The sequence below is a fragment of the Lissotriton vulgaris genome, chromosome 1_2 (genome assembly GCF_964263255.1).
Source record: "Lissotriton vulgaris chromosome 1_2, aLisVul1.2, whole genome shotgun sequence".
Lineage (NCBI taxonomy): Eukaryota > Metazoa > Chordata > Amphibia > Caudata > Salamandridae > Lissotriton > Lissotriton vulgaris.
This window is the reverse complement of record NC_141686.1, coordinates 105335726-105350578: the sequence shown is the minus strand read 5'-3', so window position 1 is coordinate 105350578 and position 14853 is coordinate 105335726. Positions and strand designations below refer to the sequence as shown.

The 14853-nt window shown below is 44.0% G+C and overlaps 1 protein-coding gene across 1 annotated transcript in view; it reads right to left on the bottom strand.

Annotated features, from left to right (window-relative positions):
• Window positions 1-14853, bottom strand: part of LRP6 (LDL receptor related protein 6) — a 1045411-nt gene that overhangs the window by 810482 nt on the left and 220076 nt on the right. Inside the window, exons 4-5 of the mRNA XM_086952928.1 lie at window positions 11244-11440; window positions 9362-9493 (exon numbers count right to left, since the gene is read on the bottom strand). Of these exons, the coding sequence (XP_086809054.1) occupies window positions 9362-9493; window positions 11244-11440 (329 nt within the window). The remainder of the gene's footprint in view (window positions 1-9361; window positions 9494-11243; window positions 11441-14853) is intronic.

Sequence of the window (14853 nt, the reverse complement as noted above, 5' to 3'; positions counted from 1 at the left end):
CGAGGTAACAGGAAACCAAGATGAGTAATGCTTTCATAGAGGACATGACTGACCTCATGAGCAACTACGTGGCATGAATAAAGACTAAATAGGCTTCACGTCACCATCTCCTATACTTATCACAACCATTTCAAAACATCTAACACCCACAGCATTCTACAATATAAATTCACTCCATTCAAAACACACATCATAAACTTCTAACCCCTTCTCATCCTAAGCAACTGACACCAATCTGAAGGTTACCAAATGTTCTCCAGTAAAAACAATTGCACTCTATTTTTAGGATATAGGATTTCACTAACTAAGCACCATTAAATAACAGAAAAAAATCACAAGCGACAACACCGCAAACCCAAATGACGCAATAAAGAATCCTAATAGCCCCAATTGCTGTCCTACAATGCAAACCCAGGCTGTAAGCTAATCCTACATTTAGAACATTCTAAATTAAAAAGCCAGATGATTTGTTGAACTCACAATCTACACAACAGCAACACTTCATAAGGCTCTCCAGCACGAAAAGAGTATGCATGCAAACATAACGTGCACAGGGGAGTAATCTGAATCTAAAACATTAACACTGTAAACCTAACCAAACTTTACAGGGCAATGGATTGAGTAATCAGTAAAGCAATCTCATGCACTGAAGTTCATATTCAGATAAATAACACTGCAGACCCACTCCATGCATTCAAACCATAACACAAAACTTTCAATGCTGAGCCTCAAACAATAATATACAACAAACTCTAGCACTCTACGTAGCAAAACCAAACCATGCATTCAAAATGTCAAGTAGCGCTACACCGTAGCATGCAGTATCATACTGATCACAAGAACGCCGAACAGGAAAGGTAGATGGTCATCGACTTATAATTGCTTGAACCAGTAATCTTTAACTGTCCAAGACAGATCGCAGCAAACATTTTAGCCTGCAATAAAAAGACTAATGTCAAAACGAGAATACAGCATTTCAACATTCAACAATAAAGTACATATATCTATATAAATATGTTAATTGCAATTTATAAAGCGCTTAATACCGGCAGGTCTCCAAGCACTGAGAGAGTAGTCACAGCCAGCCACCTAGTGTGAAGGTAAGCCCCTGATAACTCTGCGTTATGCCCAGGCCTCGGTGAAAAGGAGGGTCTTCAGTTTTTTTCATAAAGGGAGGAGGGGGTTTTCTAACCACATGTGGCCCAGTAACTTATTCCAGAGTTGCAGGTTGAGGGCAAAAAATGCTCGCCCTCCTTTAGTCGTGTGGTTAAACCGTGGGGAGGCTGGTTGGCCTGGAGGGTGAGACTGGAGACGTACTTCCCCAGTCTCTCTTTGATGCATCTTGGGACTTGTCCATGTAGGGCCTTGTGGGCGATACAGAGGCCCTTGAACCTAGCCCTCTGTTTGACAGGGAGCCAGTGAAGTTTTTGCAGCAGGGGGGTATTCCGCGAGCGTCTGGGGAGCTTGAAGACCCGCCTGGCTGCATCATTCATTGCAACTTGTAGTTTGCCTAGCAACTTTTCCGGTAGTCCAATGTAAAGCGCATTGCCATGATCCAGTTGCGACAAGAGCAATGCTGTCACCACCGTCCGCATAGCGGAAAATGACAGGAGGGGTGATAGTTTCCTTATCTGCCTCAGCAAGCCCACGCAGGTTCCGACCACGGTTGTCACTTGGATGGTCAGTGCGAGTTTGACATTGATTTTGATACCTAGACTTTTTACAAATGGACTTCACAAGTATTTGGTGTGCGTAGGTACAGCAAAGCTCACTTCTAACGAGCAGCTGGTAAAACCTCTCAAAATAACTTGTAACATTTATAAAGCGTTTTTAACCATTAATTGAAACAAATAGCTTAGGCTGTTATTTTTACATACGTACTTCAAAGGCCCCCAGGAAAAGGGGGGTGGGGGCAACATATTCAACAACCAATCACCAATAATCTTGACTATCAGTAGTGCAGTCACGCACCCATACCATCCCAGTTGCCTCAGCTATTTGTTTCAGCTCCTCTTTCAGCTCCTCTTTTCTTGTGCCCTGTGCTCAACAGCTTCAGCATACCAGCACCCACTCGTATACCAGCACCCTGCACCTAGCCGATTATGGTGCACCTTTTGGTCATCTTAGTGCTGACGCACTCTGGAGTTGACAGAACGGGCAGAGGGACACAGTATCAAGCTCAGTGGCCTCGAGCTTGGGATCCTCTGGGCCCCTGTGGTTTAGGGTTAGGGCCAAGAAGTGAAGAAAGTAAAAAAGGATGAAAGGTGACATCAGGATGCCCTGGAATGCCCTCCGAACCCTCACATGAGGGTGCAACGGTCAAGTTAATTAGTGCCCGCCCCCCTGGATGTTAAAGAGGACCCATAGTCGGTGGGTAGGTGTGGCGGCGCCTTAAAGGCTAACACAAGAAAAGAAATGCAATCCGGACAAACAAGAAGGGCCACCCCAGGTTTGAAAAGGCATAGAAAATCCAAGTTAGGCACAGTAGGACTCACAGACATTTCAAAGAAGTCACCCGAAAATACCCTGGACATGCCAGAGCCCACTGCGAATACCTTCACAAAACCAAGACGAACCCTCTGTGCATGATCCAGTTTCGTCAACAACCCAAGACAGCAAATAAGCAAGTGAAACAAGGGAAAACGTCTTTAATATACCAACAAACTTTTGTGGCCCACCAGGCCCCCCAGCGAGCCTCCACCCTCTTAGACTCCATTAAAAAATTACCAGGAGCAGTGGCTAGTACTTACCCTCTCCACAGGTCGGAGTCACCAGGGGTAAGACCTCCACAGCTAAAGTCGAGATAACTGTTTACCCGCCCCGAAACAGTCTCATGCCAATTCATACGATCCACCAAACAGGAACCTTAATCCAGCCCCAATTAGCTTTTACATCAGTGGTATGGTCTCAATTGCTGCAAACACTCCAAACAACCGTTCTGGCACTAAATTATCACTTGGACATACTAGATATACAAGTGGACCTCTTGAACACCATAGCCATATTTACGGCAGGTAATTGACAGCAAGGTGCAAAATCTGAACAAGTTAATAGTAAGGGCACAATCAACCTCAAACCTGGTTCCGTTCGTTTGCTGTGGTTCACCAATTATAGTTTGTTATCTCTCCTGATATTCCTTAACAATGTTCTGGATGAAGTAAAGTGTTTGGCAAGAGCCGCAGGAAAAAGTGAGCATTAGAAACATGAGCCACCTATTACACCCTATTTGCACCGGCCACAAAAAAAATGCAGTCAGGTGCCTTCGGATCAGTGTCAGACAACAAATCCTGTGGCAACCACCAACGCGGTGCTCAAGACCACATTCAATGGGCAAGTCTCACCATTTAAACTTCACGGTCAGGCAAACTCACCACTGAGCCCTCAAGTCGGGAATGTCTCAGCTCAGTCAGTTCACCAAAACAAGGACATTAGCCAGCCCTCAGTAGTGAACTTCACTTTATATGCCAAATCACAATCTCCACGACCGCTCAGTAACAGGCAAAAGAAAAGATTACACAAGCAACTAAAAAAACCCATCTCAAAAATTGCTTCTGTCCCCCATAAACTGTACCATCTGTTTACAACAAATACGGAACAGGCTCATAGCATCATCAAGGAGAGGGCATAACAGCTACATCCACAGATTATAAGCGCCTCCGACATTAGGTATGGGCGGAAAATCCGTTCCGCTCGCGGATTTTGCGGATTTTCGGGAAATCCGCAATCCGCGAGATTCGCGAATCTCCCGCAAAATCCGCAAATCCGCGAATTTTGCTCGCACTGCTCGCACTGTTCGCGTGAGTTCGCGGCTTCCCAGTACAACTTCGCGCCCCGCGAATAAGTGCTAAATTGCAGAAATACGATCTTAGCAAAACTGAAAGTACTTGCCAGGTTCAAAAGTTCAGGCTCATCATTAGTAGCCATTTCCTGTAGTGCTTCCTGAGGGGCCCCTCCAGAGTTCAGTTGCCAGTTGCAACTATTATGTGACCCTGCTCTGAACCTCAGAATAGTTACACATATGCCACAAAGGTCCTGAATTACAGCTAAGGGAGACAAGCAGGAGCCAGGCTGGAAGTTAAAATCCATTAATCAGCCCCTAATTCATTATTGTCAGTTGGGGCAGGGCAGGTGTTGTAACTAATTTTGCAACAATGAAAGCACTTAGCAAGTGCAAAAGATCACTAATCAGGGCGCACTAAGGAAGCAGGTGCCAGCTAAAAAAATATTCTGTGACACATTAATCAGCCCCAAATTAATTCAGGTCACTTGAGGCAGGGAAGGTGTGCTTTGCTTTTCCGAAAATAATGTACACTGGACAACCAGAGGGTGTGGTGATGAAACAGAGGGTGGCATGGGTGGGCCAGAGGGTGGCATGAGTAGTCAGAGAGTGGCAGTGGTGACAGAGAGTGGCAGTGATGAAGAAGAGTGTCCCAAACAGGCTGGACACGTAGAAACAACAAGTTCGCAAAACTTGCGACCCGACAGGTAAGTTCGCAAATTGCGAAATTGTAAAAACCCTCGCGAACTGGCAGAAACACGGGCGAACACAAAAAAAAAAATCCGCAAATTCGCGGATTTTGCGGATTGCGAATTCGCAAATCCGCAAAATTCGCGAACGCGAGATCCGCAAAATTCGCCCATGCTTATCCGACATACATAGCGAACTACACGAGCAGAGCGGTCCCCTCAATGTGCAGCAAGCCACACCCTTGACCTCTGCACAAGGTGGGCTGTCGGCTGTGTAAACAAACTAACAAGCCCAACAAGCCTGCCTTCCCAGAGCTAGGAGAAAAAAGCACGCACAGACCTGGAATTAGATTAAGGCCACCTGCAGAAAATCTTGATTTAATAAAGACAAGTGCCCAGCAACAGGATGTCCTCGCTGATTCTGCAAAAGTCAAGTTACTATTAGGCTAGACATCCTAAACAGGAGCAACATCCTCAAATTACAAAAAGCTATACCTGGCTTCGGTACTCTGGAAACACATGCCAGCAAGTACATAGAATTCCTCCTTCCTATAGGTTGACAACCCTCAGAAGCTACATTGGTAACATTTAACTCTCCTACCTGGGTACAAACTCTCCAGGCTAGCACAGAGCCTTTTAAGGCATGGGGAATCAAAAACCGCTCGTATAGAGAACCAGGCTTTCCAATCACACAGGTAACTCCACAAACGACGCTGGTAAACTTACACGAAACACCTGAGCGATGCACAAACAAACTGTGCCCAATACCATAGTGCTCAAAGCCACGTAGTTCCAAAAGAAAAGCCACGACTACATCTCGAACTTTGCATACCAAGTCAGACTTGAGCTGGCTACCAGCAGCCCTGTCTTCTTGCGGTTTAGCCTGAACCGACAACGTGTCTCAACAAAAGCTGCTCGAATTAACTTTACCCTAAGTGGTCACTAACATTTCACAATCAAAACTGTCAAACTCAACTTAATTCCCGTTGTAGCTCTCTCCGGTCCTGTGTTCCTTGAATATCAGAGGCCTCCAACATAAAATAGTCTCTCCAGAGCTACTCAACTTTTTTTCAGGCTACGATCTCCTTGCTATACAGGAAACATAGGCCTCTCAAAGTCAGCCCATAACCGGATTTATCGAATGCTGGAAATGGCAGCCAGAGATCACAAATGTGGTTGCTCTAGTGGGGGCTTATCCATATACACTTCATGCAGACTAAAGAGTAACATCGAACCAATATTTTTTCAAGAGAGCTAACGGTTGGAATCAACATCAAAACGTGGAGACAGCATCGCCCCTTGTTGATTCTTAGGCATAGTGCAAACTGGAGCGGCTAAACTGGCTAATTGCAATTCCATACGGCCTGGTCGGAGACTTTCCTCAAGTAGACTGTCTGCTCACAGGAGACTTAAACACCAACCTCTTTCAAGGGACCCCCCCAAGGATTTAGAAAGTCTTCCCCTAATCCTTCCATATGGATTTACGGTTCAAGCAAAACAAAGGGCCAACTGCGCTGCAACCTAGGTGAACTCTTGGTTTTACAGCTTCTTAGTGTGGGCTTCATCTTAATGGACAGGTTTCCACTAAACACCCCGCCAAAATGAACCTGGACAAACTGGTGCTCCTACCCAAACAATTCCATTTGAAATGCTGAATTATTTACATTATTGAAAATTACAGTATTTTCGCATATTTCGAGTGATCACTGCCCACAGATTACCACCATTGCCTCAAAACCTACTCCACGAATCATCAAAAGCTAAGGTATTCACTCAGAAAATCTAAAGCGATTAAAATCCAACTCTGCCATCAGCACCACCATCATCATCATGAAAGAGGGCAAACCACTCATTCTACATGTTAACCCGACGACCAGTTCCCCATTAAATGGCTGGCTTAATTTTTGTACTCCACTTCTTAGAGAATTCTAAAAGCCAGCTCACCAACATGTTCACGTAAAACACAACAATACTTCTACACAAACCACGGTGTTATAGAAAATTCGGAACAAAGCCCTCCGAATAGTCGATTGAACCCAATGACTACAGAGTCAATGATAGCTTACAAAATAGCACAAACAAATGATAGACTGGAATGCCACACAAAGAAACAACATCTCCAGCAGTTCTGGTGCACTCATTTCCGCAATTAAAAACCCCAGTTTAGGGAATTTCTGGGAGCTGGTGAACAGGCAAATAAACGGGTACACCGGCTTGGGCAGCGCAAACATTTCAGAACAAGAATGGGTAAAAGTTTTGACCAGTCACCTCCACGCAGGAGAATGAAACAGTCACCTATTGACTAGAATAATAACCCCCATCACAAGATCTTGAGCAATCCCCATGTGTAGAAATCCTCCTTACGTAAAATAGGCTGGTCAAAATAATATCTAAGGCAAGATCAGAGGGAATATCAGGGCCAAATGACCTGCCACAGGGTCTTTTTTAACCATCTCATTCTGGGCCAACCAGTTAACCCTCTTTGACTACACCCTCTGGAGTGCAATTATACTGGACCTTGGTGTGGGGCGCTAATTCATCCAATCTACAAGTGTGGTTCTTGATTAGCCCACAGCACTATAGGCTGATAGCCTTACTTAACAATGAAGCCAAATACTTCGCCAGCCTTCTCCTAGAGGATCTGAGACAGTGGGTTGGTCAAAAAAGATTGATCCCAAGAAACCAAACCGGTTTCATAGCAAAGTCAGGTACACTGACCAACCTATTGGCCCTATCAATTTGTATTGATATAGCAAAAACCTTGTCCACATTACTACACTGCTGCTTTGTGGACTACAAAACAGCCTTTGATAATGTGCCGAGGGAGTCACTTTGGGCTAAGCGATCAAAAAAGGGAATTTCAGCTAAACTCCTTGAGGTATTCCTCCAATTGCATACCAATACCTGGATCCAAGTCAAGCTCGGGGACGGCTTGTATCTATCAAGAAAAATACCCACATCACAGGGAGTTAAGTAGGGATGTTTGCTAGCTCCCCTTCTTTCCAACTTGTTTATAGCTGACCTTCCACTGATACTCAACACAGTAAACAGTCACCCTCCAAAGAATGGTGGAGTCGAGATTAACAACCTCCTATAAGCTGACTAGGTCGCTTGCTTTACCTTCACGAGGGTCTGGTTGCAACGGCTGTTAAATCAATTATACAGTTATACAATCAAGAATAACTTGGAGGTTAACTTAAAGAGGACACAAGTGGTAACTTTTGGCATGAAAAGGTTCTGAGGAGGTAGTTGGACATACAGTAATCTCGGGATTACAGCAGAACAGAAAGAAGTACCCGGGGATCCACATTGATGGGAAGGGCGCCTTTGTTAAGCACTGGGGAAAAATAGCTACAAAAGCCATGACCGTTCAAGTTAGCTTATCCAAACTTTCAAGAAAGCCAACAGGTCCAAGTCTACTTCCAATGCTTGAAGTCATGTGAGCTACGATAGCCTTATCCTACAGATCCAAAATTCTATTGGGTAAGCTCAGCATTGCGCTGAACTAACATGTAACAAATATCTATAAAATAGTCTGCCGCCCAGGTCAGATTGGAGCTTGGCCTCCTCAACCATCAAACGTTAAGTGCCGGCTCTTTCTTTAACTTATGCCACAAGCTGAGACAGGCCAGAGTGTTTGCTGGAGTCCCTGTTATGGACAGACATTAGTTCCAGGGGACCAGGCGAGTCACATCGCCCTTTTTTTTAGGACTGTATGTTGCAATTGTCCGCGAGTGAACTGTAGGACCTAAACCCAAGTGAAAATGCTTTTAAACTAAGTATAAAGAAACAAATCCAACTCTTTATATTAAGAAGACAGAGCAACTCTAGCTAAACGCAAGCATGCATGGGCTGTAATCAACTCATATCAGCTGACTTCTACATCGGTATATCTTGCTTGCACATATTCTTTGCACTTAAGACTAAGATTTATGGTGCTCAGACTGGGCAAGTGGCACTCTTTTAAACATTTAGCTCACTGGTGGTGGCCATCAGAGGAAATTAAATGCATAAATTGTGACACATCAGATGAATCCTTGGAGCATGTATTCTGCGTCTGCCCAGAAATGATGGGCTCGCACAAATTAAAACTAAGGGCTGAGAGGAACAAATTGGGAGTTCAGGCCTGCCGGCAGAGCATCGTAGTGGCATTACATCCAGAAAAAATGACCTTAAATGACAGTTTGAAAAGATTCATTAATCGCGCCTACAGCAGGTTCAGGACCCTAAACAACGACTGAGGAAGTCAAGTCCCTCAAATAAGTTTCTCATATAACACGCTAAAACACAAGCCCAGCATCTTTAAAAAGAACGGTTATATAGAAACGGATCACCGTTAATCTCATCATAACTAGTTAAATTATACTATGACCAGCCCACTTGGAGGACTGTTTGCAACTGCTTTTTTACTCTCCAATATCTATCTACTGTAACAATGCTGCTTGCACTCGAAGGTACTTTGACAATCACTCAAATGTTATATATTTATTAATAATTGGTTTCATGAACGCTTTCCTTTTAGCTCAATTTGTATAGTCTTTAATATTAAGCACATACAATAAAGATATACCTCACTATATTGAAGAATTTATCCTGGTTCTTCTGCGACGTGTGTAAAGATTCCGTGTCATTCTGCATCTTTTTAAAAATAAAATAATCATCTCAATTCTTAACCCCGTGAGTTCCATATATTTCAAACGTATCTTGCCAGCAAATGTGTTCACCATTAACTGTTCCCTCTTTTGCGGTGTGTTCGAAATCCAAGTCTGCACAAAGCGGAGTGAGTGGCAATGCGTACATTTATTCACACAGTTAATATGTGCAATTAAGCGCCCCAATAAACAAACATCTAACTAAAGATAATTTTTATGCTCACAAGACCTGGGAAACTCACCATCTTTACAGGTTTTTCCATTCTCCAGAAGACGTACACCGGTTGGGCACGCACACCGATAGTAAGGCTCCATAGGAGACATCAAACACAAGTGCGAACAGCCACCATTCTGGGCTCCACAGGGGTTAGTAGCTGCAAATTACAAAGTAGACTGGTTAGGTTTGAAGTTGCATGTTGACAAAAACTGGCAGGTATTACACTAGTGGAAAAAAAATAAAACAGACATTGGCAAAGCCAATAGGTCTCAACAACGCGAGAGCTATTGGAGCTGTCAATATGAATGGCTGCTAGCCATGTTGAACCTGGACCGAAAGAGGTCACCCAGCTGCTTTAATCCAAAGTGTCACTCACTAAAACAGAGAAGCAAGCATAGTCAATGTCTGAAATCCAACACCACACTTTCACTAAGAAAGAAGGCAAAAACTAGCCAGCGCACTACCAAAAGAAGCTTAAAACAAGCACCGCCCTCAAATGAAGAAAACAGGACTATAATAAACATGAGCTTGTAGTCTTACAACTATGTCTGTGAGCAGCCGTCATTTTTAGTTCTGAAGATCTGTTCATCTTTAGCCTATTTCTGGGTTTGCGCCTACTACATGTAAAAAGCAAGGCGAGAGGGTGTGGCCAGCACTGCCGACGTTGGGAACTGGGGTACCTCTGTACCACAAAACCTAAAGATGTAACGAAAAACATCAGAGAGAAGAATTATTCCTAATGTGGAGGATCGTATCTCTTTATTACAAAGTGAAGGCCCCACCAGTTAAAGTTCCGCTTCTTGCAAGAAGCGGATTACGGCGTTCACCCAATGGTGTAAAACTAAAGGGGGTTATGAAAGGGGACTCCCCCTGTAGCGTAACATGAGCTACAATATTTAGTTTAGCTTACTTCCTCCCTCAAAGCTTATAATTTTGAGCTACGTAAAAAAAAATAAAAAAAATACAAAAATAAAAATAAAAAAAAGAACTCGGAGATCTGGGGCACTGATCTACAATTAGTGAAGAAAGGCTTAAACATAGCTGAAAATCCCAAGTAAGGTAGCATTTTGCAAAATTCCACAAACCTTAGCATGTTGCTACACAATTACTCACCATCTTTAGATCAGTAGACCATTTGAGTAAATAACTATTGGGGGGCGAGGGGGGAACAAGGCCGATGTGATGCATCATGGCTAAGAAGGTGCAAAGAACCGCATGACTTAAGATCAGAGTATCATGTGTTTATAGGAATTTAAACTCTACCTGTCCAAATCCACAAATCGCACCCACTTTCTAGTCCTTCTCTCGTACCAGTTTCAGATGTAGCCACATTTTTCAATGAGCAATACAAAACCGACTGACGCCATTAGCATGATGGGGTGGTCATTGCAATTACCACTTTTACTTCTCCAAAAGTAAGGCAATTAACAGAATGAGGGATAGATGCTAGGAACGATTTCCAAAACCCAAAAAAATCCAGGAAGTGATGGAAAAAAGCGGAGACAAATATCAAATAACCGCGAGTAAGCATAAAAGAAACACAAGACTGGGTGACCGTTCAAAGTCCTCATTGGTTAGGGAAACATGGAAATGAGGGTCAAGCATACAAGGTAACTCAGGAGATGCAATATCCACGCTGAAGGAATTGTGTTATTTATAACTGCTTTGAACAATGCTAGCTTGGACCATAAACTGGATTTTTTTCTCCAAAGGAAGCATGGGTATTTGTGTACACAAATAGGTCAGGGTGATGTTTAAATAAACTTCATTTTAAATAAACTTCATTTGAGAGCGTGCCAAAATGAGTTAAACATCATTAGACATAGCAAAGAGCACCAGCAATTTTTCCCATTTCCACGGTGGTAAGCTCCTCTGTACACCATGTTGAATAAAGAAAGCTTACTTACCACTGGGCTGCCTGTGCTGGTTAAAAGCATGTATATCCATAGGAGAAAAGATGCCAGAGTGAACTTCACGACGTTCCTCCCCAGTATACTTGTTGCAGGCCAGAATAGAGTGAGTGTTCCAGTCAGTCCAAAACAAGGTGTCACCAAATAAGGTCAAGGCGAATGGATGTGGAAGTGAACCTTTCACCACAGCTTGCCTGAAGTGGATAAAACATTGAAAGGTAATCAAGCAGATGCAAGTTGATTCAAACAGCTATACAATCTGGAAAAAGGCCCCTACATGGCAGCATAATGAAACATTGGTTTATTTAGAATACTGTCAAAATATTTCTTATGTACTGGGGGATGGGTTGGGGGAGGGGGATGTTTAGGGCTGATCCTTATCTGAGCCCTTTAAAAAAAAAAAACTGCATGCATGGCAGTGAAACCCTAACGAACAAGTTACTTACCTTCAGTAATGCCTTGTCTGGAAGAGACTATTGAACCGCAGATTACTCACCTTGTGAATTAACCCACTCAGCCAGGCATGACTGGATACGGAAACTTTGGTAGCAATTCCCTTGCGTGTCAATAGGTGGCGTTGAGTTTGCCAACTGTCGGGACCACTATATCTGCATCACCTCTGCATGCAAACATCAGTTTTCCTGATATCCGTCCGGGTCGACAGATGTGCAGCCATTGAAATCGGAATATGACTCTGCGCAGACTACCAATTTGGAATCTTATTAAAGGACTGCATAAGTTTGTTGGATGGAACGGGGAGGAGGGTGTGTCAGTCTAATCTCCCAGTTGCTCTACCAGAAAAGACATTCCCAAAGGTTAAAAACTTGTTCTTCTGAGACTTCTTACCACATATTCCTGACCTCATGAATAGATACAAAAGTAGTACCTCCCAATACGGTGGGTCTGTGGAATGTTTAAGACCAGGAAATTCTGCAGGACAGATCATACGAAATGCTCCTTCCGCCGAACCTGGTTATCCAGACAGTACTGCCTCATGACACATGGAGGGATGCCCACGTAGCAGCCTGGCAGATGTTCAAAAATGGCAAACAACCTCAAGAATTGGCAGTCCAACACAGACTTACGAGACAGGCGATAGGGCATGGAAATTGCTTGTATGGCTGGGCAGAAAGGAAATTAAGTTGAGATGGGTAATGTCCATTCGAGCGAACGAACACACACACACGAAAACACACAAGCACACGAACACACACACACACACACACACACACACACACAGGGAGCCACTACCCGATACTACACGGAACTATACGCAGATAAATCACAAGCGAGTGAGGCGCAAATACCCAATACTTAGACACAACTGAGCTTCCGTCACTCTCCCAGGAGAGGGACAGGCTAGAGGAAGACCTAACTCTCGAAGAGGTCACGCAAGCCATTGTCCGCCAAAAGTCAGGGAAAACTCCGAGCGGAATACTGTAAATTAAATAATAGCCTGCTGGCCCCATTGTGGAGAGGTGTGGCTCACTGGTGTGGAGAGGTGTGGCTCACTGGTTAGAGGCGGCAGACCCGAGTGCAGAGAACGGCCCGGGACCAGGGTTCGATTCCCGACGCGGCAGGGTCTTGGACCAGGATCAGCGGACTGATAATTCTCGCATCGGTGCCTACTCCGACCAGGGATCACACTCGGCAACTCTGGGCATTAGCTTGCCTCATCTCCACAACGGCCCCACACAAACGCCGGGGATGCCTGGTTTCACCTTGGAGACCCCCAGGAGGGACTATCTCACAGGGAAAGCCAGGACGGGTTCCCCAGCGGTCTATAGCGCTACGAGGCCTCCGGGTAGCAGTGCGCTTTACAAGACACAACAATTTACAATACTTACTAAATATGTTCAAGACGTCAAAAGAACAAGGGATTCCCCCAAAAGATCTCTGAATGGCTACCGTAGCTGTAATTCATAAAATAGGGAAGCCCCCGGAAGAATGTTTGTCCTATTGACCCATATCACTGCTCAATATTGAAACAAAGATTCTGGCCACTATTCTTGCGATGCGTCTCTTGACGGTTATTGCCCTCCTGATACATAGAGACCAACACAGTTTTATGCCGAAGCGTGCCACACGCTTTAACTTACGGCGACAGGCTAATTGGATGGACACGGTTCAGGGTCGAGCTAGCCCCCATCTGCTTCTATCACTGGATGCTGAGAAGGCGTTCAATACCATTCATTTATGTGAGGCACCCTGGAGTCGTTTTAATTTGGTCCTATATTTAGGGAATGGTGGGCAGTTCTATACCATGCGCCCGAGCCTAAAGTCTGGGTCAATGGGGTGGTCTCGACGAGCTGGCCTATTCAACGAGGCACTAGACAGGGTTGTCCCCTGTTCCCCCTGCTGTTTGCCCTCATATTGTAGCATTTGGACTGTGTAGTTCGAGCCTGCCAAGTGGTGGATGGTTTCATAGAAGTCCTGATTTTTAGAGGAAACATATCGCTATATGAGGACAATATTTTATTATATGTTACGGACCCAGCCGAGACACACCCCAAATTTTGAAAATCTGAGCACATAGGAATGCACTAAAGTTCAAATTACTAGTGGATGCTCGGACTACTAAGCTTTCCTGAGCGGGGTCTTTAGCAGGAATTATGAGTCTCCCTGAGGAAGGCAGTGTGGTTTGCCTCCTGTCCATTAACTGAAGGACAAAATCCTAGCTTTGAACAGGTGCCCACCAGAATATTTGTCATAGACTTGTTACAAAGGAGAGGTTACAGACGCAAATTTTACTGTTATGTTAATGTTACTGTCACTATCAGACTGCCGTACCAGCCACAGCGCCTCCAGCCTTGACAAATCGAGCTATCGCGCTCAGACCCGTTTTTGGATCCAGACGACAATTACTCTGGACGTGACTTCATTGATACACCTATCAGCCACTAGTAATCTCCACAATAACTTCGGACCCTGCCAAGTTATGTACGCAGTAATGCGACAAAGGCATAGTGTAAATAATGAATGTATAAGACAACAATGATTAATTTCTTGTCCTGATGATGATGCCCCACATGTAAATAAGGCATCAAAACGTCGTCGACCTTAAAAAAAACCTTATGCAATATGATATTGAAATATTGTGAAATGCAATGGTGTGTTTATAAAAATTCACGTCTGTAACACTGACTACAAGTACACAGACATACTTTTCCTTTGCCCTTTTTGGCCATTCCTTTCGTTGTTTTGTCTTGAATGTTGTGGGTCACGGCTGTGCCCACTTGTTATTTTGTCCATACATCTTGTTTTACCAACTAGAACGCGAAAATAAAATTCTTGTCCGGCTGGACAAAAGACTTAACACTTATTAGGTGTATGATTATTGGCTCTGTACTTTATTTTGTCCGCAAGCAGGGACCACTGTCTTGTATAATATGATACTGCCTAAGGTGCTTGCGACATACCTTTGGGTTCCCTTGTTTTTTTGTAAACAAAATAAGACTAAACTAAGCGCACAAGCCCACCTAGTAACAGGGTAGGATGTGGTCAAGACAGGTTTGAGCTCCTGAGGTTTTTCTGAACATGTGTTCAATTTTGGGATGGCACCACAATATTAACAGTACATACATCATGAACTGTAGGCCCAATATCT